We start from the raw sequence: 25740 nt of genomic DNA, 5'->3' as shown, positions 1-25740 counted from the left end.
GAATTTTAAATTCTACCAATTTCACTCCATATGTTAATTTTACCTTATTACTTAACTCTAATTTACCTACTTATTTATTCATTAATTCAACCAACATATAGTGACCACCATATGCAAGGCACTGAAGAAACAAGAGCAAGATAGAATCTCAGCTCTCAGAATATGGTCTTATATTCTGATAGTGGAATGCTGTGGATATTAAATACAGTACAGCAGTCCCCCCTTATTCACAGGGGTTACGTTCCAAGACCCCCAGTGGATGCCTGAAATTGCAGATAGTACTGAAAGCTATATGTACTATTGTTTTTTTCCTATATATATGTGCCTATGATAAAGGTTACAATTTAGGCACAGTGAGATTAATAATAAAATAGAACAATTAAAATATACTATAATAAAAGTTATGTGAATGTGGTCTTTCTCTACATATTTGATTGTATTGTACTCACCCTTCTTGTAATGATGTGAGACGACACTGCTTATCTGAAGAGATGAAGTGAGGTGAATGACGGAGGCATTGTGACAGTGTTAGGCTACTGTTGACCTTCTGATGCGTCAGAATGATCATTGAGCCATGATGTCGGCGATGGTTGGGAATCCACCAAATGGGATGATTCACGTCCCAGGTGGGATGGAGGGGGACAGCAACAAGATTTCATCACACTACTCAGGCAGCGTGCAATTTAAAACTTATGAATTGTTTATTTCTGGAATTTTCCATTTAATAATTTTGGACTGTGGCTGACTGTGGGCAACTGAAACTGTAGAAAGCAAAACCACGGATAAGGGGGGATTGCTGTAGTATTTTTACCTATTTCTATTTGTATTTCTGCTAGTTTTCCTTTTATGCTGTTTAGGACCCCACAAACTCAGTTCATTATCTGCATCAATGATAGTTTCTGCATCAATGCTTTTTCCACTGAAAATTTTTCCTGCTATTTTAAGAGTAATCCCATTTTACTTAAAAGTATGAAGAAGTACCAATTCTAATTATTCCTTTAAAATCAGTCATTTCATTTTTAGTTTCTTCATATAAACAACAGGCTGAATTTTGTTTTATTCAATTAGTCACTCTTATTTTCTTAGGTAAACCAAGTCCAATAACGTCATGTTATAACAGTTACCTATGTATATTCTTTCCTGTCAAGTCTTCACCTTGATTTTTTCCCTGACCCACTTTCTGCAGTGAACTCAAAGCTATTTTCCATTATTTACTTATTCTCACACTATTTAGGTAGCTGCTTTCATTAATTCCTTGTCTTGGGGCACAGGGTCCCATCTGGCAACCCATTTTAGCAGGTTTCTTAGGCTCATTCCATGACACAGTAATTAAGACCATGTTCTTTATCTTTCTTTACTTGAGAAAGCTTTCTGTTGCTTACACTGGCTGTGACTTGCAGCACTATAAGAAGCCCTGAAAGGATCCAATTAGAAAATGTGGGCCTGAGCACAGTAGGCACTCAAGAGACATGTGTTTCAATGGAAGAAATGGACTTCCTACAGTAAAACAGTCAAAAGGGAACCTTAAATTATGAATTTAGGAGTCAGGTGAAAAAAATGGGAATTGTATTCTTATTTTTTCCTTCAGGATGACACACATGTCAAAACCTAGTGAAACTAAGGTTAATATGTTTTAAAGATTAAATTAAGCTTGAGTGTTTAATTTCTGCATTTAACTAAATTTGTACATGTCTAAGAGTTATATACACATTAGTTTCTCTTTCCTACCAGATCTTTCATTAAGCTTCTCTTCCCTTAATATTTCAGTATTTAAAGGAAAAGGTAATTAAACAGTGGTCACACAGAAGTATTTAAGATACTTTCAACATTTCTGGCAAACCTACTGGTTCCACATTGGCAGTTATGACATAATGGGAACAGGGAAGTGAAAAGGGGGAGGGGACCCTTTACGTATTTAAGGCTTCACAGCTGGGATGATATCTGAGCCTGAAAGCAGCCTTTTCTTTCCTGTCATCCCAGGATTACTCTCTAGTGTGAAATCGCTACTTGATCGAAGCTTTCCCAAGTTTCACTCATAAGGCCTCATTAAGAAGTACTTGAAATAAATACAGTAAAAGTTGCTGAGTTATAGGTTTTTGAGTACTCTTACTTTCATAGGGTTTCTTTCTGGAATGAATTAAACTGACATCAAATAAAGGTTGAGAAGTGAATGAAGTTTTCTTTTTAAATTTCACATTAAATTTAAATAGGTTATATCCATGTTACTAATTCTGATACTTCTGCTGTGTGATATCTAACATATATTGCACTTCTTTTGGGTTTCTTTTGAATAATGTTTTAACACAAAGCATATAAAATAAAATTTAAATGATTAAGTTGTAAAACCTAAATGAAGTCTCCCACATCTGTTAGTTACGATGTTTGGCACCTGTATGAACACGCTGATGCTGAATGAGGTTTGTACTCTGGGTGAAGGTTTTACCACATATACGGCATGCATAGGGCTTCTCTCCTGTGTGAATTCTCTGGTGTTGAATAAGGCATGTTCTCTGGCTAAAATCTTTATCACATTCATTACATTTATAGGGTCTTTCTCCAGTATGAGTTCTCTGATGTTGATTAAGTGATGAGGAATAAATAAAAGCTTTCCCACATTCATTACATTTATAGGGTTTCTCTCCGGTATGAATCCTTTGATGCTGAGTAAGATTTGCACCCTGTCTATATGCTTTCCCACATATGTTGCATTTAAAGGGTTTTTCTCCATTATGAATCCTCTGATGTTGAGTAAGGTGTACACTCTGGCTGAATGCTTTCCCACACACACTGCATTTATATGGTTTCTCTCCAGTATGTGTTCTATGATGTTGAGTAAGATTTGCACTCTGGCTGAAGGCTTTCCCACATATGTTACATATATAGGATTTCTCTCCAGTGTGAGTAGTTTGATGTTGAATAAGAGTTGAGGAATGAGCAAAGGCTTTTCCACATTCATTACATTTATAACACTTCTCTCCAGAATGGATTCTCTGATGTCGAATAAGGTAAGTACTCTGACTAAACACTTTCCAACACTCATTGCATTTATATGGTTTCTTTCCAGTATGTATTTTTTGATGTTGAAGAAGGTGTGTACTCTGACTGAAAGTTTTCCCACATTCGTTGCATATATAAGGTTTTTCTCCAGTATGAACTCTCTGATGATTAATCAGTGATGAACTGTGGCTGAAGGTTTTACCGCATTCCAAGCATTTATATGGTTTCTCTCCAGTATGTGTCCTTTGATGTATGGTAAGGTGTGCACGCTGACTAAAGTCTTTCCCGCAGTCATCACACTTATAGGGTTTCTCTCCCGTATGAATTCTCTGATGGATAGTAAGATGTGCGCGCTGGCTGAAGGCTTTACCACACTGGTGGCATTCATATGGTTTTTCTCCAGTATGCATTCTCTGATGTGCAATAAGGGATGAGATGTGCCTAAACTCTTTTCCACATTCTTCACATTCATAAGATTTCTCTTTGGCATGGCTACTTTGGTGTTTCAGGAGGGAAGGGTATTTCCTAAACTTTTTCCCACACACATTACATTTATAAGGCTTCTCTCCAGGAAGTATTTTCCTATGTACAATACCATATGAGACATGACTGAAGGTTGCCCTGCCTTCGTTATACACAGAAGTTTTATTATCTGATTGGGTACCAAACTGTATAATTAGGTTTGAATGCTTTTCAAAATTATTTCTATATATATCATATTTACTAAGATACTCTTCTGTAGGATCATCTTCTTGTGAAAGGACTGACTTTAAACTGAAATCTCTTTCATTAGTGGGAACTTTCCTGAAGGTATCTGTTGCTCGCCTCTCTAACCTGTCATCATAGTCATATGGTTCTTCCAATTTGATGGTCCTGGTTCCATCCTTTGTGAGTTTAGGAATATTTTTAACTGGAGTACACTCTTGGGCTTTTGTTTCCCATTCTGAAATAAAAAGAATATAAAAAGATTTTCTCTATTTGGAGAAAGGAAACTGCCAAAACAGAAACAAAATAATGAACATGAGTAAAATGCCTAAAAAGACTATGGCTCTGACAACCTGATAACATGGTCCTTAACGCTTGGGAAAGGAGAATAAAAGGGAAAAAAAAACAGGAGACTAAATTGTTGACAAAGGAGACGCTTCTTACTATTTGACATGGACACACAGTAAATAAAATAGGTTAGGTCAGATGACAGAGCTAAGAGAAGTGAAAACAGTGAAGACTGTGTGGGATAACTTGGGATGACTTTAATTATATAATTACTTATATAGATTATAGCTTATATAATAATCATAAAGTAGGCATACTCATGTCATCACCCATTCTTCCAATCTACTCTGCACAATCCTACATAATATTGAAAAGCAATTTCATGGAGTGCTTTCCATGCTTAAATATGTTTACTAATTCTTCTATAGCCTAAAGCAATGGTTCTCTAAGGTACAGTCCCCAGACCAGTGGCAGAACATCACTATTACCTGGGACTATGTTAAATTATTGGGGCCCACCCAGACATACTGAATCTGAAACTTTGGGAGTGGGGCTGAGCAATCTGTTTTAGCAAGCCGTCTAGGAGTTTTTGATGCACACTCAAGTTTGAGGATCAGTGGCTTAACGGACAAAAGTTCAAGAAAGAGAAAAATAAAGTTCAAAATACCTCCACTTGGCCTTCAGTCTCAAAATAATCTAGCCTTTCTATTCTACTATATCTTCTGCCACACCTCATATTCAGCTTAACTTAAAGTTCAAAGTTATCTACATAACTCAAAAGTACTTCCTCATCATCTTCTACAGGTGCCATGCTAATTCCAGACTCTAGGCCTTCTCTTATGCTACTGTCTCCACCTATTAAAAAAGATGTTCATGGCCCAGCTCATGTTCCTCTCTCCTTAGAATCCTACAGTACAGAATAGGTTGAATCATATGAAATTGCCTTTTCTGTAGGTCAGTATGTCTGAATATCAGCAGTTTCTAATGGTTCAACCTAATATAATATTGGAGCTGTGACAAAACTTGGCCTTATAGTATTATTTCACAATTTTGTGCATTTCTTTTTTTTTTTGTGAGGAGGATCAGCCCTGAGCTAACATCCGATGCCAATCCTCTTTTTGCTGAGGAAGACTGGCCCTGGGCTAACATCTGTGCCCATCTTTCTCCACTTTATATGGGACGCTGCCACAGCGTGGCTTGACAAGTGGCACGTTGGTGTGCGCCCGGGATCTAAACCCCGGGCCACTGCAGCGGAGTGCCCGCACTTAACCACTGTGCCACCGGGCTGGCCCTGTGCATTTCTTGTATTTCCAACCTAGACGTAAACTCTGGAAATGGCTTATGCTTCTTTTGTATTTCCTTCAGAAACTGATTTGGTAAAATAAATGACAATAACTTGTTGTAAAAAGGTGAACTCAAATGAAAGCACACACATATACAAACAAAACAAACAAACTTTGACCCCAAACCTGGCTGCAAAGCAATCATGTATGTCTTTGTGATGCCTGTTGTTTTCATTATGAAGGTTTAAAACAAATTTAAGTTACAATACCTTTCTCCTTTGAAGTCAGGTGGGAAACACAGAACTTGCAAATGTTAAGAATTATATAATAAAATATAATCAAATATGGAGTTTATTTTTTTTATTTATTTTTTGTGAGGAAGATCAGCCCTGAGCTAACATCCATGCTAATCCTCCTCTTTTTGCTGAGGAAGACCGGCTCTGAGCTAACATCTATTGCCAATCCTCCTCCTTTTTTTTCCCCAAAGCCCCAGTAGACAGTTGTATGTCATAGTTGCACATCCTTCTAGTTGCTGTATGTGGGACGCAGCCTCAGCATGGCTGGAGAAGCGGTGCGTTGGTGCGCACCCGGGATCTGAACCCAGGCCACCAGTAGTGGAGCGCACACACTTAACCACTAAGCCACGGGGCCAGCCCTGGAGTTTATAATGTAGCAAAAATGGTACTGGGTAGTTCAGAAACTTTCTAAGATGCAGATCAAAGTATAATAACTTTGTAAATATATCCATTCAACAGGATCATCCATCAATAAAGGACTAGTTAGCCTAGGGGACAATGGAATATTGATAATGATAAAAATGTACATTGGTATGAAAAGGTGTACAGGACATATTAAGTGAAAAAAGAGGTATATAACAGTATGCAGAGTAAGATGCCATCTGTATAAAGATATGCTATATGTATTGTAGATACACATACACATATATACACATACACACAGGCAGTGGTAATCTAAGGGGAGAAGGTCCTGGTAACACGTGAGGAGAGGGAGACATATTTCATTTTGCTTCCTTGTACTGCTTGAATTTACAAACTACTTTTATTATTTTGATTCAAATCCAAAAATCAGAGTTGACACTAGAAAATGCTTAGGAGTAATGTTAAATGGAAAAAACAGTATCATAACTAGCATGAAGACTCATTAGAACTAGACAAATATTATCAAAATGCTAACAATCAGATTATAGCTTTTTAAAAATATTTTTAAATTTTCAATAAATTGGCTATATTACTTTTATTGCTATTAAGTACTAAAAATGTAGTTCTATTAATTTTATAGAAGAAAAAAATTAAAAACTCCTTCCTCAAACCAGGATTTGTTACTCGCCCCTAAAAAACCAAAATGAGACTGTTAATGGATTGTAGAGGTAGGTGTGTATATACACACAAAAAAGGTGAGACAGGACCAGAAGCTGAGTTTAACTTCTATGTAATCAGAATCAGTCTATGACAGACTGTTCCATATATCTGAAAAGTACCAGAGTTATAATCAAGAAGCTTTAAGTAACAAGTTGGAATGATGACCATGAAATTGCTACTATAAGCATACAATTTAAACCAATCAGTTTATTAGAAATTGAAATCATTAATCACTAAGCTTAAATATGTGCATATAATTAACCAGAAAGGATTGGTTAGCACAATCTGTTGGTCAGCAGGGCCAAACAGTGGTATAATATTCCTAATAAAAGAGATGAGTGTTGACTCAGGTCATCAAGGAAAGCTTTGAGGGCCGGCCCTGTGGCTTAGCGGTTAAGTGCAGGCGCTCTGCTGCTGGCGGCCTGGGTTCGATCCCAGGCACGCACTGATGCACCGCTTCTCCGGCCATGCTGAGGTCGCGTCCCACATACAGCAACTAGAAGGATGTGCAGCTATGACATACAACTAACTACTGGGGCTTTGGGGGAAAAAAATAAATAAATAAAAATTATTAAAAAAAAAAAAAAAAAAGGAAAGCTTTGAGGGGGAGGGTATGACTTGAGTTGAACCTGAAAGAATGGATAGGTCCTCTATAAATATAAGGAACTATAGAAGTTCTGAGACAGGAATGGCCATCGAAGACCAATACTACCACTCTATCTGGGTGAATTATCAAAGTTCCCATTTCCTGAAGCATGACTGATTAGATATCCTAAGCAAAAGTTCAACTTATTATGTATCTCTGAGCTGATAAGAAAGTAAAATCCTCAGAGGTCAAAAATCAAGTAAAAGCAAGAAGACAGGAAGTTAGCAAGAGTTGAAGCTGGCTGCCTGAGATAACTCCTCAATCCTGTTGCGATAACTCCTCAATCCTCCTTAAGCTTCCATTCTGACAGTGCAAGGGGCTCAGGGGACAGAAGCCAAAGTCTGGAGCCCAACCAAGGAAGGAGGCTGACACTCTCTATTACACTCTGTATAAGGACAGGCTAGAAAAACAAACAAACCCCCCAAAACCTCATCTCTACAAAGGAAAAAAGGAACTTGCCTTTCTGTCTTGGTGCTCTTTGGTGGGAGAAAAATCTGCCTTCAAAATACCTAAGCATAAACTGCCCCCTCCTGTGGATTTACAGTCCTAATTCATGCTACCTGAATGATGTAAAAAATTCCTCATGCTGAGAAGTCAACTTACAGTGGTCCCAGACTGGCAGTCCCTCCCAGAGGACTATCCTGACTCTAGTCCAGGCTTACTTCCATTATGCCATGTATGTTTTCTCAGTGTTGAGAGTGTGCTGAAATCATTCCCCAAGAATTTAGTGTGCTATACGTGTATTTTGTGTCATTTTGCCAACTAAGGCAAATAAGGCCATAAATTGTGAGAAGAATTAGCTTTTCAAGTACTATGACCCTTAAAATACCTAATGACCAGATAAAGTTAAAGAAAGATAAAGTTTAAAAATGAGATAAAGTTTAAAAAAGTGAAACAGTTCACTCTAAGGTGGCATATTATATTCTGTCATTATTGTTTAATTTACTGTTAATGCTGTATTCTAGGATCCACATTGTAAGATATAAGTCAGTGTCTTACAATAAAAGAAATAGAAAAGCAAAATGCAAAGGAGTGTAGTGTACTACTTTTGTATAAAAAGGGAGATATAAAAATATACGTATGATTTATTTCTGCAAAGAGAAACGCAGGAAGAATAAACCAGGAACAAATGAACATGGTTACCTACAGGGGGTGGATGGGGACAGGCAGAAGGGTGGGAGTGAATACCTTTCTATGTAATAGAGTTTTGACTTCTGAACCATGTTAATGTTTTTACATACTCAAAAACATAAAATTAGATAAAAAATAAAAAAACAAGAAAACATTAAAATTGAACACAAATGGAAGTGAACAACCTTAACTGTATATCGAACTATTAAGATATCCAGAAGGAAAGAATTCAACTAACTTTTGAACCCAGAATTCTGTATACCTTTAGTGGAATATATTCTAAGGACAAAACTTCAAGAAATTTCTAACTGTACCTAGTTTATTAGTAGTGATACTGATATAATTCTGAAACCATTTTTGTGTGTACTATATGATAGAGCAAGTGAATAAATATACTAATGTTGTTGGGAACCAGGTTACTCATTGTATGGGAAAGGAAATACAAAATGAAATATGTAAGGTACAAAATGGAATATCCAGGCCGGCCCCATGGCTTAGTGGTTAAGTGAGCGCGCTCCGCTGCTGGTGGCCCGGGTTCGGATCCCGGGTGCGCACTGATGCACTGCTTCTCCGGCCATGCTGAGGCCGCTTCCCACATACAGCAACTAGAAGGACGTGCAGCTATGACATACAACTATCTACTGGGGCTTTGGGGGGGGGGAGGAAATTATAAAAAAAACAAAACAAAACAAAAAAACAAAATGGAACATCCTTGTAATGTTGGATTTGAATTAGAGTTATCACTTTGAACTCATGATTAAAAAAAAAACTACATACATACATACACACACATATATATATATATATTTTTTTTTTTTTTTTTTTCCCCAGCTCTATCCACTGAACAGATCTAAAAGCAATGGTACCCATGGTAGTGAGTATACTCACTGCCCAGATCCTGGTTTCTAAGTACTTATTCCCCATTAAAATGAACGACAGTTTCTTAGAGAAATTCCAGGTCTAAGGTAGACACAAGGTGAGCCTAAAGAACATCCTGTGCCAGAAAGCAAGGAAATGCTCAAAGACAAATGGGGACATCTCAAAAGTTCACTGGACTTGGTTTGGAAGGCTCCTACTGAGGTGGTCCAAGATGGTGATGTAGGAAGATCCTGAACTCACCTCTTCCCATAGACACACTGAATCTACAGCTACATCTGGAACAATTCCCTCTGAAAAAGACTTGAAAACTAACTGAAGAGCTGCTTCACATCAAAGGAGAAAAGGGCCACATCAAGGTGGGTAGGAAAGGCTGAGACACGGTTTCACCAAAAACCCCACCCTAGCACGGCGACCCACAATTGGAAGGGATCTCACAAATCCGAGCTTGTCCCTGAGGAGCAAAGGGTTGGTACATCACATCAGGCAACCCAGCCCTTAAGACCTGCACCTGACAGATAAGGCCTCAAGACGTCTGGCTTTGAAAACCAATGGGGCTCGCGTCCACAAGACCTGGGGGTTGTAGCGAACTGAGAGACTGCTCTTGAAGGGCTCATGCACAGACTCACTTGCCCCAGGGCCCAGTGCAGAGGCAGCAGTTTGGAAAGTGCCCAGACTATACGTGAAGGAGATTCATTTGCTAATCTTAAAGCATCTACTGGAGGGGCAGGGGACCATTGAGATTCTCTCCGGGGACAGAGGCGCTGGTGGGTGCCATTTTTGTGCTCTCCCTCTGCCTTGCTAAAGCTGGCAGACATGTGCCATTCCTGCACTCTCCCTCTGCCTAACTAAAGCCAATGGGCGCCGTCCTTGCGCTCTCCATCTGCCATGCTCCATTGTGCCAGTATCTCCCAGAAAGGAGGTTTTACTCATGTCTGGTGCCCCAGTGTTTGCAGTGGCAGCCCAGGGGACACACCTTGAGCGCCTGGCTCTGGAGGCCAGGGGAACCTGTGTTCCTGGGACCCATGTGACTATAACAATTGAAGAGACAGTTCTTGGCAGACTACCATCCCCAGGGACTGCACAGACAGCAGACTGAAACATACCCCTAGTCTTTCTGAGAAGGAGGTCTACATGCCTGTCCAGGAGCTCTGGCCCGAGGGGCAGATTCTTGGTCTGGCATACTCCTAGAGGCCTACAGAGGTGCTCTCAGGAAACAGAGTCCAGTGGACGCAATCTTGGTGATTTCCCTCTGCCTCACTCCAGCTTCCTGCTATCTTCCAGAAAGGAGCTTATACCTTGTCTGGTGCCCTGATTTTTGCAACTGCTGCCAGGGCACACCTCTACATCACTTGGCTCTGGAGGCCAGCAGGGCTTGTGCTCACGGGTCCTACAAGACTATAACCAACAGAGAAATAGTTCTTAAACAGCTACTATCTCAGGGCACAGTAAGAGGGAACAGACTCAGGAGCCCAGTCTCTGTGAGAGAGACCTATAAGCTTATCATCACAGCTGCAGTCTGAGGGACAGGCTACTAATTACAGACCTAAGGGCTGACTGGAATCCCTTCCAGAGACCTCAAAAGGCAGGCACTACTTTACGCTCTCCCTCTACTGTGCTCCAGAGTGCCAGTGTGTTTTGGAGGGGAGTTCTTACACGCGTCTGGTGCCCCGGTTTTTCAGCTGCCACACAGGGGATGTTCCTTGGTCGCCTGGCTCTGGTGGCCAGCGGGGCCTGTGTTCTTGGGTCCCACAAGACTGTAATAATTGGAGACAATTCTTGGCAGGCTATCACCCCCAGAACACTGCACAGACAGCAGACTAAAACATACTCCCAGTCTTTCTGTGAAAGGCCTATTTACTTGTCTAGGAGCTGCATTCAGCCTGAGGGCAGGCTTCAGGTTTGCCACATATCCAGAGACTACAGAAGTGCTATTAGGGAAGGTAGGACAGGGTATGCCATCTTTGCACTCTGCCTCTGCCTTCCAACAGCTCATCGGCACCTCCTAGAAAGCAGCTTACACACTCATCTGGAGCCCAAGTTTTTGCAATTGTTGTATAGGAGATACCTCCAGATCACTTGGTCTGGAGGCCAGCAGCGTTTACAATTGTGGTCCCATGGGACTATATATTTGTATATATATACATATATAGCTATATAGCTGCGACCTGAGGGTCTGGCTTCCGGTCAGCCTGGAACTAGGTGCTGACTGAGATGCCTCCCTCTGGAACACTGACAGGTCTTGGCACACCCTCAACAACTAGAGCTATTAAAAATAAATCAGGCTGCTTGGACAATCACAAAGGTTCAAGAGACAACCAAGAGCTAGGGCAAGGATGAATGATGAGGTTCATCTCCTACATGAGGCCACTCCTTCAAGGCTGGGAGGACTAGCTGTTTTGCCTAATACACAGAAACAAACACAGAGAATCAAGCAAAATAAGGAGACAGAGGAATATGTCCCAAACAACAAAAAAAGATAAAACCTCAGAAAAAACCCTTAATGAAATGGAGATACATAATTAACCTGATAAAGAGTTCAAAGTAACGGTCATAAAGATGCTCACTGACCTTGGGAAAACAATGGATGAACACAGTGAAAACCACAACAAAGAGACAAAAAATATAAAAAAGTACCAAACAGAAGTCATAGAGCTGAAGAATATAATAACTGAATTGAAAAATACACTAGAGGGGTTCAATGGCAGACTAAACGAAGCAGAAGAAAGGATGAGTGATCTCAAAGACAAGGCAGTGGAACTCACTCAAACAGAGCAGCAAAAAGAAAAAAGAACTCAAAAAAGTGAAGATAGCTTAAGGGACTTATGGGACAACATCAAGCATTTGCATTATAGGAGTTCCAGAAGGAGAAGAGAGAGACAAAGGGACAGAAAACTTATTTGAAGAAATAATGGCTGAAAACTTCCCTAAGCTGGGGAAGGAAACAGACATTCAGATCCAGGAATCCCAGAGAGTTCCAAATAAGATGAACCGAAAGAGATCCCCACCAAGATACATTATAATCAAAATGTCAAAAAATAAAGATAAAGAGAGAATCTTAAAAGCAGTGAGAGAAAAACAACTTGTTATGTACAAGGAACCCCCATAAGACTATAGGCAGATTTTTCAGCAGAAACTTCTCAGGCCAGAAGGGAGTGGCACAATATATTTAAAGTGCTGAAAGGAAAAAACTTCAACCAAGAATACTCTACCCAGCAAAGTCATTTAGAACTGAAGGAGAGATAAACAGCTTTCCAGACAAGCAAAAGCTAAAGGAGTTCATCCCCACTAAACTGGCCTTATAAGAAAAGGTAAAGGGACTTTAAAGTGAAAAGAAAGGGTGCTATTTAGTAACAAGAAAACATATGAAAGAATTAATCTCACTGGTAAAGGTAAATATATAGTAAACATAGTGGATTAATCATGTATAAAGCTAGTATGAAGGTTAAATGAAAAAACTAATAAAAATAACTATACAAGAATGAGTTAAGGGACACACAAAATACAAAGATGTAAAATGTGATACCAAAAACATAAAATGGTGACATCAAAAACATAAAATGTGGTAGGGGGAGTAAAAATGTAGAGTTTTAGAATGTGTTCAAACTTAAGTTGTTATCAACATAAAATAGACTGTTACAAATATAGGTTATTATCTGTAAGTCTCATGGTAACCACAAAGCAAAAACCTTCAGTAGTTACACAAAAGATAATGAGAAAGGAATCTAACCGTAAGACTAAAGAAAGTCATCAAACCACAAAGGAAGAGAGCAAGAGAAGAAAGGAAAAGAGAGGAATTACAAAACAACCGGAAAACAATTAACAAAATGGCAATAAGTACATACCTATCAATAATTACTTTAAATGCAAATGTAGTAAATTCTCCCATCAAATGACAGAGAGAGGCTGAATGGACAAAAAAACAAGACCCATCTATATGCTGTCTACAAGAGACTCACTTCAGATGTAAGGACACACATAGACAAAGTGCAGGGATGGAAAAAAGAAAGCTGGGGTAGCTATTCTTAGATAAAATAGACTTTAAAACAAAGACTGTGATACAAGACAAAGAAGGGCATTACATAATGATAAAGGGGTCAATCCAACAAAAGAATATAACATTTATAAATATTTATGCACCCAACATAGGAGCACCTAAATATATAAAGCAAATATTAACAGACTTAAAGGGAAAGATAGATGGCAATACAATAAGAGTAGATTTTAATAACCCATTTACATCAATGGATAGATCATCCAGACAGAAAATCAATAAGGAAACATCAGCCTTAAATGACACATTAGACCAGATGGACTTAATATATATAGAACATTCCATCTAAAAGCAACATAATACACATTCTTCTCAAGTGCACATGGAACATTCTCCAGAATAGATCATATGGTAGGCCACAAAACAAGTCTTAATAAATTTAAGAAGACTGAAATCATACCAAGCATCCTTTCTGACCTCAATGGTATGAAACTAGAAATCAATTACAAGAAGAAAACTGGAAAAATCACAAATATGTGGAGATTAAGCAACATGCTACTGAACAACCAATGGGTCAACAAAGAAATCAAAACAGAAATCAAAAAATACCTTGAGACAAATGAAAATGGAAAGACAAAATTTATGGGATGCAGCAAAAGCAGTTCGAAGAGGGAAGTTCATAGTAATACAGGCCTACCTCAAGAAACAAGAAAAATCTCAAATAAAAAATCTGACTTTACACCTCAAGGAACTAGAAAAAGAAGAACAAATGAAGCCCAAAGTTAGTAGAAGGAAGGAAATAACAAAGACCACAGTGGAAATAAATGAAATAAAGACTTAAAAAGAAGCGGGCCGGCCCGGTGGCTTAGCGGTTGGGTGCGCGCGCTCCGCTGCTGGCGGCCCGGGTTCGGATCCCGGGCGTGCACCGATGCACCGCTTCTCCAGCCATGCTGAGGCCGCGTCCCACATACAGCGACTGGAAGGATGTGCAGCTATGACATGCAACTATCTGCTGGGGCTTTGGGGGAAAGAATAAATAAATAAAATCTTTAAAAAAAAAAAAAAAAGACTTAAAAAGACAGTAGAAAAGATCAATGAAACTGAGAGCTGGTTTTTTGATAGGAGAAGCAAAATTAACAAACCTTTAGCTAGATTCACCAAGAAAAAAAGAGAGGGCTCAAATAAATAAAATCAGAAATGAAAGAATAGATGTTACAACTGATACCACAGAAATACAAAAGGTCATGAGATTACTATGAACAATTATATGCCAACAAATTGGACAATGTAGAAGAAATGAATAAATTCTTAGAAACATATGACCTTCTAAGACAGAATCATGAAGAAACAGAAAATCTGAATAAAACGATTACTAGTAAGGAGACTGAATCCGTAATCAAAAACCTACAAACAAACGAAAGTCCAGGACCAGATGACTTCACTTATGAATTCTATCAAACATTCGAAGAAGAATTAATACCAATCCTTCTCAAACTCTTCCAAAAACTGAAGAGGAAGGAATGCTTCCAAACTGATTTTACAAGGCAAGCATTACCCTGATACCCAAACCAGTCAAGGACACTAAAAGAAAAGAAAATTACAGGCCAATATCCCTGATGAACATAGATGCAAACACCCTCAACAAAATATTAGCAAACCAAATTCAACCATATATTAAAAGGATCATACACCATGATCAAGTGGGATTTATTCCAGGGATATAAGGATGCCTCAACATCTGCAAATCAATCAACATCATAAACTACATTAACAAAATGAAGGATAAAAATCATACGATCATCTCAATAGAGGCAGAAAAAGCATTTGACAAAATTCAACATCCATTTATGATAAAAACTCTCAACAAAGTGGGTATAGAGGGAATGTACCTCAACATAATAAATGCCATATATGACAAGGCCGCAGCCAACGTCATACTCAATGGTGAAAAGCTCTTTTCCTCTAAGATCAGGAACAAGACAAAATGGCACTCTCACCACTTTTAGTCAACATAGTACTGGAAGTCCTGGCCACAGCAATAAGGCAAGAAAAAGAAATAGAAGGCATCCGAATTGGAAAGGAAGAAGTAAAACTGTCACTATTTGTAGATAACATAATACTATGTATAGAAAACCCTAAAGACTCCACCAAAAAACTGTTAGAACTAATAAATGAATTTGGTAAAGTTGCAGGGTGCAAAACCAATATGCAAAAATCTGTTGCATTTCTATACACTAACAACAAACTATCAAAAAGAGAAATTAAGAAAACAATCCCATTTACAATTACATGAAAAAGAATAAAATACCTCGGAATAAATTTAACCAAGGAGGTAAAAGACCTGTACAGTGAAAATTACAAGACATTGATAAAAGAAACTGAGGACAACACAAATAAATGGAAAGATATTCTGTGCTCGTAGACTGGAAGAATTAATATTGCTAAAATGTCCATATTACCCAAAGCAGTCTACAGATTCAATGCAATCTCTGTCAAAATTCCAATGGCATTTTTCACAGAAATAGTACAATAATCCTAAAATCTGTGTGGAACCACCAAAGACCTCAAATAGCCAAAGCAATCTTGAGAAAGAGCAGAGCTGGAGGCATCAAGCTCCCTAATTTTAATCTATATTACAAAGCTACAGTAATAAAAACAGTATGGTATTGGCAGAAAAAGACACACAGATCAATGGAACAGAATAGCGAGCCCAGAAATAAATCTACACATATATGGTCAATTAATCTATGAAAATTTTTGGAGGTGAGAATATACAATGGGGAAAGGACAATCTCTTCAATAAATGGTGTGGGGAAAATTTGACAGCCACATGCAAAACAATGAAACTAGACTACTGTTTTACACCATACACAAAAATTAACTCAAAGAATTAAAGACCTCAATGTAGGACCTGAAACCATAAATCTCCTAGAAGAAAACACAGGCAATAAGCTCCTTGACATTGGACTTGGCAATGATTTTTTTGGATCTGACTCCAAAAGCAAACGCAACAAAAGCAAAAATAAACAAGTGGGACTACATCAAACTAAAAAGTTTCTGCACAGCAAAGGAAATTATCAACAAAATGAAAAGGCAACCTACTGAATGGGAGAAAACATTTGCAAATCATATATTTGATAACAGATTAATATCCAAAATATATCAAGAACTCATATAACTCAACAGCCAAAAAACAATCTGATTAAAAGTGAGCAGAGGGCCGGCCCCGTGGCTTAGCAGTTAAGTGCGTGCGCTCCGCTGCTGGTGGCCTGGGTTCGGATCCCAGGTGTGCACTGACGCACCGCTTCTCTGGCCACGCTGAGGCTGAGTCCCACATACAGCAACTAGAAGGATGTGCAACTATGACATACAACTATCTACTGGGGATTTGGGGGAAAAAATAAATAATAAAATTATAAAAAAAAAAAAAAAAAAGTGAGCAGAGGACCCAAATGGACATTTTCCCAAAGAAGCCATACAGATGGCCAATAGGCACATGAAAAGATGCTCAACATCACTAATTATCAGGAAAATGAAATCAAAACCACAATGAGATATCACCTCCCACTTGTCAGAATGGCTATTATTAAAAAGACAAGAAATAACAAGTGTTGGTGAGGATGTGGAGAAAAGGGAACCCTCCTGCACTGTTAGTGGGAATGTAAACTGGTGCAGCCACTATGGAAAACAGTTTTGAGTTTCCTCAAAAAATTAAAAATAGAACTACCATATGATCTAGCAATTCCACTTCTGGGTATTTATCCAAAGAAAATGAAAACACTAATTTGAAAAGATACATGCACCCCCTTGTTCATGGCAGTATTTACAACAGCCAAGATATGGAAACAACCTAAGCGCCCATGGATCCCATGGATGGATGGATGGATAAAGAAGATGTGGTATATATGCACAATGGACTATTACTCAGCCATAAAAATCTTGCTATTTACATGCATGAAGGACCTTTAGGGGCATTATGTTAAGTTATTTCACTCAGTCAGACAGAGAAAGACAAATACTGTATGATTTCACTTTTATGTGGAATCTGAAAAAACAAAACAAAAAAACAAACAGGGGCCAGCCCGGTGGCGTAGTGGTTAAGTGTGCACACTCCTCTTCAGCAGCCCAGGGTTCACAGGTTCGGATCCTGGGTGCGCACCGACGCACTGCTTATCAGGCCATGCTGTGGCGGCATCCCACATAAAGCAGAGGAAGATGGGCACGGATGTTAGCTCAGGGCTAATCTTCCTCACAAAAAAACAAAACAAAACAAAACAAACAAAGCAAAACAAAATACCAAGCTCACAGAAAGAGAAAACAGATTGACGATTCATAGAGGCAGGTGTGGGGAGGTGGGCGAAATGGGTGAAGGGAGTCAAAAGGTACAAACTTTCAGTTATAAGATAAACACATCCTGGGGATGTAATGTACAGCATGGCGACTGTAGTTAATAATACTGTACTGCATATTTGAAAGTTGATAAGATGGTAGATCTTAAAAGTTCTCATCATAGGAAAAAAAAATTTTGTAACTATGTATGGTGATGGATGGTAACTAGATTTATTGTGGTGGTCATTTCGCAGTGTATACAAATATAGAATCATTATGTTGCATACCTGAAACTAATATAAAGTTATATGTGAATTATATCTCAATTTAAAAAAAGGCTCCCATTTTCCAAATTTGGCACAATTGAGTATCAAAAACAACCCCCCCCAAACTAGAATTAATGGACTAACAATGAATTTTTAAAAATTCTATAAGTCCTTAGTGTTACATACACATAAAAATGGGGTGGGAGGCGGGACAACTATTCTTTACAAAAGAATGCAATTAATCGTTTAGAAGATATGGCTGGCCCCATGGTGTAGCGGTTAAGTTCACGCGCTCTGCTGCTGGCGGCCTGGGTTCGGATCCCAGGCGCGCACCAAGGCATCGCTTGTCAGGCCATGCTATGGCGGCGTCCCATATAAAGTGGAGGAAGACAGACACAGATGTTAGCCCAGGGCCAGTCTTCCTCAGCAAAAAGAGGAGGATTGGCATGGATGTTAGCTCAGGGTTGATCTTTCTTACCAAAAAAAAAAACAAAGAATAAGAAGAAGAAGATATGGCTGAACTAGAAAATCACCATTTGGGGCCGGCCCCGTGGCTTAGTGGTTAAGTGTGCGCGCTCCGCTTCTGGTGGCCCAGGTTCGGATCCCGGGCGCGCACCAACGCACCGCTTGTCCGGCCATGCTGTGGTGGCGTCCTACATACAGCAACTAGCAGGATGTGCAACTACAATATACAACTATCTACTGGGGCTTTGGGGAGAAAAAGGGAAAAAAAGGAGGAGGATTGGCAATGGATGTTAGCTCAGAGCTGGTCTTCCTCAGCAAAAAGAGGAGGATTGGCATGGATATTAGCTCAGGGCTGATCTTCCTCACAAAAAAAAAAAAAAAAAAAAGAAAATCACCATTTTGCAACCAGCAATGTAATAAAGTAAGGATGGTCAATGGATACTGAAAACCTTAAATAAAGGGTTATCAGAGAATACAATAATCACGTGGCCTCTAAGTATCAATCCACAGATTACTTACTAATTACAAAGGAAAAAAATGCACCTTTAAAATAGAGAGATTTGGTAGACAACACCTTAACCAAACTGAACATCACCCTTAATGAGACTAATTGACATTATGTGTCTTCTGAGGAAATGCGATGGAAAGTACACATCTATAAAGTATTCTTGGCAAAAATGTTTAATCTGAATCTAATCATGAGGAAACAATCAGGCAAATCTAGATTGTGGGTCATTCTCAAAAAAACCTGGCCTGGATCTTTCAAAAAATGTCAATATCATGAAAGATTAAAAAAAAGAAAAAAGAAAAGGCTGGGGAACAGTTCTAGATTAAAAGGGACTAAAGACACAAGATAACCAAGTGGAACATGTGATTCCTCACTGGATCCTGGACTGGGGAGAAAAATATCTATAAAGGATATTTTGGGATAGTTGGGAAAATCTGAATATTTGACTATACATTAGTTGACATTATTGTCTAAACGTTAAATATTTGGAGTGAGAGAATGGTGTGCTTATGTAGGAGAAGGTTCATGTTCTGAGAACACATATGCAGAAACAGTTAGGGGTGAGATGTCATGATGCCTGCAACTAACTTTCAAGTGGTTCAGTGCAAAACCGAAGTGTGTGTGTGTGTAAAGAGATAAAACACAAGTGGCTAAATGATGATAACCTTTTTTACCTGATTCCAGGTAAAAAATATATAGGTGTTCAAGGTACTGTTCCTGCAACTTTTCTGCAGGTTTGAAATCTTAAAATGAAGCTGTTAGGGAGGAAGAAAGGAACGGGAATAACCAAAAAGTCCATCAATAAAGAACAGGTTCAGTAAGTTATGAGGCACAATAAAATTTGTCTACAATATCTACAAATAAAATTTGCAGATATTTAAAAAAAGAACAAGGAAGCTCTTTACATACTCATTTGGAACACTTATCAAGATATCCTTATAAGTAAAAAAAAGCGAAGTACAAAACAGTGTGTACAGTATGCTAGCATTTATATCAGAAAATGGAGGAAAAATACTTTTATACTGGCTTTATATGCAAACAAAGGAAAATAAACCCCTGAAAGGATGAAGTAGAAACAAATAACAGTGGCTGTGTGTTGGGGAGGTGTAGGAACCGTGTGAATGTGGTAGACAGGTGGGAGACTTCTGTCTGTATATATCTGGCTTTATGTATTTTAAAAATTTTTGATCCCTGACAAAGCTCTAAGGGACAGGAGCCAGGGGTCATGGAAAAGGATTAAATGAGAGACACGGGGGATAGGTATAAAAATGACATTTGGAAAATCTCTTCTTGAAGATGGCCTCTGTAAAGGAAGCAATGCCAAACAGCTCAGTGTTTTCGACAGGCTGGGATGTCTTTGTGGAAAGTGACTTGGCCATATTTAAAAATATACCTCACTACACTTAGGATAATATAGGCTCTTAAGTGCAAACAATCTCATCTGCTGGTTAGTCTCTCACCTGGACTAGGGCCTTCTAGGATTTCCTTTATCACCATCCATGGTTCTTCCAATATGGGAATCACAGTTGGTCTGTACACTGTAAGTCCTGTTCAGGAGGAATATAATGAGTTTTATCTGGGAGATAAACAGTTGTTCAAATTTTATTACCTGACTTCTTTTTATTCATAAGGACAGATCTCTATAGGAAAACAATAGTTCACGGACATGATCTAATGAATTAGGTCATTGTCCTTTTCAGACCCAGGATAAAAATTTCCTGATATCCTGGAGGATATGTGCATGGAGACCATGGGGGAGGCAGGGAATGGGCAAGGCACAGCATTGAGTGGTGGCCCTGTGAAGCTGTGCCTCATAGTTTTTATTGATTTTTCATTTGGGAAAAGGGAGTAGAACATAGCTATGTCTGTGCCCGAATGGGATGAGCACATTCATCTGTAGGCCCCATTCTTAGCAAAGTATTTTAGAAGCCCAACCCATTTTTAACAACCAAGGACAGAAAAGATACTCTGGTGGGTTTGCTGGGAGGAGGAGTGGGCATAGACGATGCTTACCCAGAGAAACCATGTTCCAGTAGTTCTGTAACGTCACAGTCTTGTACAATTCCTTCTGTACAGGACGCATTAGCTCCCAGTCCTCCTGGGTGATATCCACAGCCACATCTTTGAATGTCATTGATTCCTAAAACATCAAATATATCTTAACTTGGTTCAAGACAAGTAGGAAGGGGATAGTGATAACACCAGGTGCGTGTGTGGTGGTAGGAATCACAGAATCTTGAGCTTTCGTAGGACCCTAAAGGTTATTTAGTCAAGACCTTCACTCAATGTATGGATGAGCATACCTCAATGGCCCTCAAGGGAAGTATGAAAATAAAGTAGAATTTATCACTTTCAATTGCCACTAGTGCATACACTGGAGGCTCCATCTTAAAGAAGAAAGGGAGGTTTTAAACATAGATGACACAGAGTTGAATGGTTTTCCTTTTCAAGCTTTGCCTTAAGAATAAATTCAGTTATAATTTGAAATTTTAAGATATTTTTGTGTACTCTATGATGATAAGAGCACTTCCTTCCTTCCTTTTTAAAATAAAACTGGTACCCAAACCCATACTGTTGAACTGCTGTACTTTTAGATACATTTCACAACTGGTAAGGTTAGCATCCCTCTTGGCTCTTCTTCCTTTTGTTAAAAAAATATTCTTAATTACTCTTATGTGTTTTTCAAATAAGCTTTATAAGTTTCTTTAAAAAATTGTATTGGGAGTTTGAAATCACATTAAGTTTACAATCTAGGGAGAACTGACAGTTTTATAATATTCAAGGCTTCTTTCATGTCCTACAGAATGATACAGGGCATGAAGGTACTACAAAATTTATACTATGTATACCAGGCTAACAAGTCTCATAAATTTTGGGGGGGTCATATTCTGAATGGAATCTTTTATTTCATTTTATCATCTATCTGATTTTTATGTATACATAAGGAAGTGATTAATTTTTGTAAGCCATTTTCTGTAGCAGTCACTTTAGTCAAATTTTCTGTTATTGTTTCTAACAGTTTTTCCCTTGATTTTCTTAGGTTTTTCAGGTAAACATTCATATTATCTATAAATAATAATTTCACTCTGGTTATTAATTTCAGACCATGTATATTTTTACAGTGAACCTTTCTCTTAAGGTGGCCTGAGTTGCTATTCCTTAAAGTAACACAGACTCATGATCAACAGTGACACCACATAATACATGGCCTTTAATTATTTGTTAATGAGGAAAAATAATATTAGTAACTATTGTTTATCTTACTGTGAGCTTATTGATCACTTACTATAATCCAGGCTAACAAATCTCATAATATTTAATCCTCATAATCTAAGAGGAATATTCTATTTACTAGAGTTGAATAACTCAGGCTAGCAGCAGTTAAATATCTTGCCCCAAATCACAGGTTCAATGGCAGAATCAGGAAGCAAACCTAGATCCATCTGGCTGTGGAGGTTGATTCCTTAACCTCTATGAGATATTGCTGCCTTAAAGTCAAAAAGTGAGGAAAGGCATATTAAGGGAAGGCAATGGATCCCATTTCCCATACAGGGCATTCACCTACCTTAACGGGCAGGGTGAGTTAAGGAGAAAAACTGAGGCTTAGGTCCTTGATGGGACCTTTGGGGTCACAGAAGTTAAGAGAGCCAGGATAGAAAATGTCCTCACACACCAAGAAGGCATTTTAAAATCACAGAAGAAACTAAAACTCACTTTGGCCACCAAGTTATTTAGCCATCCTGCCTGGAAAGCATGTCTTCCTTTGGGGTAGTCTTCTGGGGTCTCCTGGGAAAGAGCTGAGTTCTGAGGAGCAGCTAGGGAAGAGAAAGATACCATGATGGAGATTCATCCTATATGAACAGCCTAGGGAACCCTTCACCAAACCGATGCCTCCATTTTCTTAGAGTTGTAAGTCAGAAGGAAACCAGAAACAGCACCCCTACTTCAAAGAATCAGAGGGAAGGGGTAATAACTTGTCCTAAAACATCATTTGTAGGCTTCAAAAACAAGTCTGCTCTGGGACTCTTAAGTATATGTACCAAATTCACAATTTTATACCAAATTCTTATTGATGTAAATTTTGTGAGTTATCTCTACTTAATAAGAAAATGTTCTCTGGACCCCTTTCTACCTATTTGGAAGTCTGTTACTATAAAATCAAATTCATAAGGCAAATGATTTATTGGCAGAATGGTTCAAACTTCTGCAGGTAAACTTCCTGAGGGCTCACACAGGGGTAATTTGGTTGTGTCTGGTCATTATTTTATGACACATCTCCTCTGGGTTTAGATAATGTGTCCGGTTCCAAGCAATCTGAAGAGGAACACCATGCAGCATGGGGCTCATGTTAAAGCCTGTTCTCACTCACTCACTTTCCTTCTCTCCAATTTCTTTAAAGTGCTGCTCTCTGATGTGCCCGTTGTCTTCTCTAACTACCCAGGTTTCCTCCCCTCTCTGCTCTATAATTCTCACCTTCCTCTTCTAGAATCTGAGTCAAATCCTCCACCAGAGTCACCACTTCTTCGCCGTTCTCTGGGTATTGGGACTTCACCCAAGTCCTAATCTCCCCAGGCAGGATGGTCAGGAATTGTTCCAGCACCAGCAGCTCCAGGATTTGTTCCTTTGAGTGAATCTCAGGTCTCAGCCACTTAAGGCAGAGCTCTCGGAGTTGATTCAATGCCTTTCGAGGACCAGCCAGGTCTGGGTATGGGAAATTCCTAAAATTCTGTCGGCAGGTCTCAGTGTCACGCAAGAGTCTTGAAGCAAGGGTTTCCTTTTCAACATTGTGGGGTCCACACTGAGCCTTGTCTGGCTTCCACATCAGAAGGATTTGGGAGCGTGAAGAATTGGTCATCCTCTTGCTTGAGGCTAACATGGCTACAGACAGGAGAGTCAATCTGGCAATATCCTTTGTTTCTCCAGTAGAGAGCCAACTGCTTGAAGTCTCATGCTAGAGCCACAAAGACATTATATCAAGGGCTGCTGCAGCCAGGGGCAGAACAGAGTCAAGGTAGAGTTAGCCACCTTAGTTGCAAATTTGGAGCCCAGAACTTGCAGGGATGGTTAAGAGACCCTGAAACACAAGAACAGACCATAAGCTCAAGAATTCCCGGTGCTCTCTGCTATACACGTACACAAACAGAAACAGACTACCCAGTGTGCACAGATAAACACATACAGACTTTTACCTTGGTCTCCCTCTCTTATACCCTTAGACTTGTAACATAAATGCAATTTGCTGGGGGAGGGGGTTGGGACTGCCATAAAAAGGTGGTGATAGAAGCAAAGACTTGAATCATGAGCAAAATGACAGATCAAACTTCTAACTTGAAACAGAAATTAAACATTTTTTACAGAAAAAAATGCTTCAGTCATTGATGATACAGAAGCTGTAATGACTAATTAGCTCTCAATACAACAGAACAAATCTATTAGAACAAACTATGAGGAGAATTTCTTCTCAACAAAGTGCTAAAGGTTCCCAAGGGAACTGTCTGGAAAAAAGGGAGAGCCATTTACTCGCTTTGCATATTAATGCCAGCCTATTCTAGCTTTTCACTGTCTGCGGGCTGGGGAGACAAGCCGGTTGGACTGGAAAGAAGTAGAACAGATTGGTGTGATTTAAAGCCCATTAAGTGCTTCTACAGGAGACAGTTACTTAGGAATAAATTTGAAACCAGGATCCCGAAGAAAACCTCAGACTAGGCCTGACCTGGAGAAGAACCGAAAACACCTGTCCACGGGCTCCAAATCTGAGCCCTTCTCAACCACAGCCGTGTCACCCAAGCCTGTTTACACGGCCCTGCAGAACAGATGCGCCGGCCTCGCCTCGCCTTCTGTCACCTTCTCTCCCCAGGGGGTCTCCCTATCTCCTCTTTACCCGGAGGGTCGCAGGCAGCAGGGAAGTCAGGACCTGGCGATGCGCTGCGCTGGGACTGGGCCCCACAGCAGCATGCATACCGTGTTTGCCTCCGCGCACCCGCGAGAAGGGCGCCCACGCGTGGACGGGCTGGGGCTCTTGGCCCTGACCGCGCGGACACTCGCTTCCGGCGCCCGCGACATCATTACCTGCCGCTGGGACCCGGCGGACCCGCAGCCGGAGCGGCCCGAGAGGCCCCGGGCAACAATGGCGGCGGGGGCGCGGGCGCCTGCGTGGCGGGCTCAGTCCCGCGCTGCACAGGGGCCTCTGGTTCCGCCACTTCCCTTCCCCGGAAAGCACAAAGTGTGTCGGCCAGGAGCCCCACGTCCCAGCCCGGTCCTGCCTGAGAAACCCGGCCTGGACGCCACCGCGCCTCGCGTTCGCCGCGACCTCGCCTCGGCGCCACTGCGCATGTGCACAAAAAGAACGCTGCGCGCCCGCTGAGCCAATCGGAAGCGGTGTCTCGGTCCTCCCCCGCCCGAGCCTTGGTCCTTGGACCTGTCTCCATGGCAACCTCCTCCACCCATCACTATGACTTGCTCGTTAGCCTGAAAGGTTCTGAAGGGAAATTTAAAGTTTCATTGGGCAGAGGCAGGTCTGCTAGACGACTTAGAGGTCGGGGAGCTACTAGCATCTGGGGGATGGGGATGTGGAGGTTGAAGCCCCGTGCTAATTAACCAGAGAAAACCTAGTGTCAGAGTTCCTGGAGGAAGAATGGGCACGGAAGATGTGGGGTCTAATGGCAGAAAGACCCAAAGTGCTGGTTCCTACTTTGTGTATAAACATTCTCTGTTAAAGGTTCTGAGCCCCTCAGAATCTGATTCTGAGACTCTCAGATTGGAAAAAACCCAACATCCAACAGTAGGTTGTTTATAAGAGACATAAAACAAAGATACATAAAACATTTGAAAATGGGCCGGCCCTTGGCTTAGCGGTTAAGTGCGCGCGCTCTG

The 25740-nt window shown here is 39.9% G+C and overlaps 1 protein-coding gene across 3 annotated transcripts; it reads right to left on the bottom strand.

Moving 5' to 3' along the window:
* Positions 1–682: 682 nt before the first annotated feature.
* On the bottom strand, positions 683–25175 carry ZNF287 (zinc finger protein 287). 3 transcript variants are annotated; one of them, XM_004433018.3, is made up of 6 exons: positions 24937–25175; positions 23341–23941; positions 22582–22682; positions 20881–21007; positions 20328–20414; positions 683–3940 (listed from the first exon to the last, which is right to left on the bottom strand). In XM_004433018.3, the coding sequence occupies exons 2-6, from the start codon at positions 23741–23743 to the stop codon at positions 2370–2372; spliced, it is 2289 nt and encodes a 762-aa protein (XP_004433075.1). In that variant the 5' UTR covers positions 23744–23941; positions 24937–25175; the 3' UTR covers positions 683–2369. The 3 variants fall into 3 exon arrangements, with proteins under 3 accessions (XP_004433075.1, XP_087296456.1, XP_087296457.1); XM_087440330.1 differs by lacking the exon at positions 24937–25175 and adding an exon at positions 24749–24803; XM_087440331.1 differs by lacking the exon at positions 683–3940 and adding an exon at positions 17086–17482.
* Between the last annotated feature and the right edge of the window lie 565 nt (positions 25176–25740).

Source organism: Ceratotherium simum, chromosome 16 (assembly GCF_057802395.1).
Source record: "Ceratotherium simum simum isolate JZ-2026a chromosome 16, ASM5780239v1, whole genome shotgun sequence".
NCBI classification, from domain to species: domain Eukaryota; kingdom Metazoa; phylum Chordata; class Mammalia; order Perissodactyla; family Rhinocerotidae; genus Ceratotherium; species Ceratotherium simum.
The sequence above is the reverse complement of the archived record's forward strand: the minus strand, read 5'-3'. Positions and strand labels throughout refer to the sequence as shown.

Coding starts and splice junctions, on each gene's coding strand:
- ZNF287 (XM_004433018.3), bottom strand. CDS start 23,743: ATGTTAGCCTCAAGCAAGAGGATGACCAATTCTTCACGCTCCCAAATC. Junction 20,415..20,880: donor CTGGAACATGGTTTCTCTGG/GTAAGCATCGTC, acceptor CCTCCTGAACAG/GACTTACAGTGTACAGACCA. Junction 3,941..20,327: donor CCTAGAAGGCCCTAGTCCAG/GTGAGAGACTAA, acceptor TTTTTATTTCAG/AATGGGAAACAAAAGCCCAA.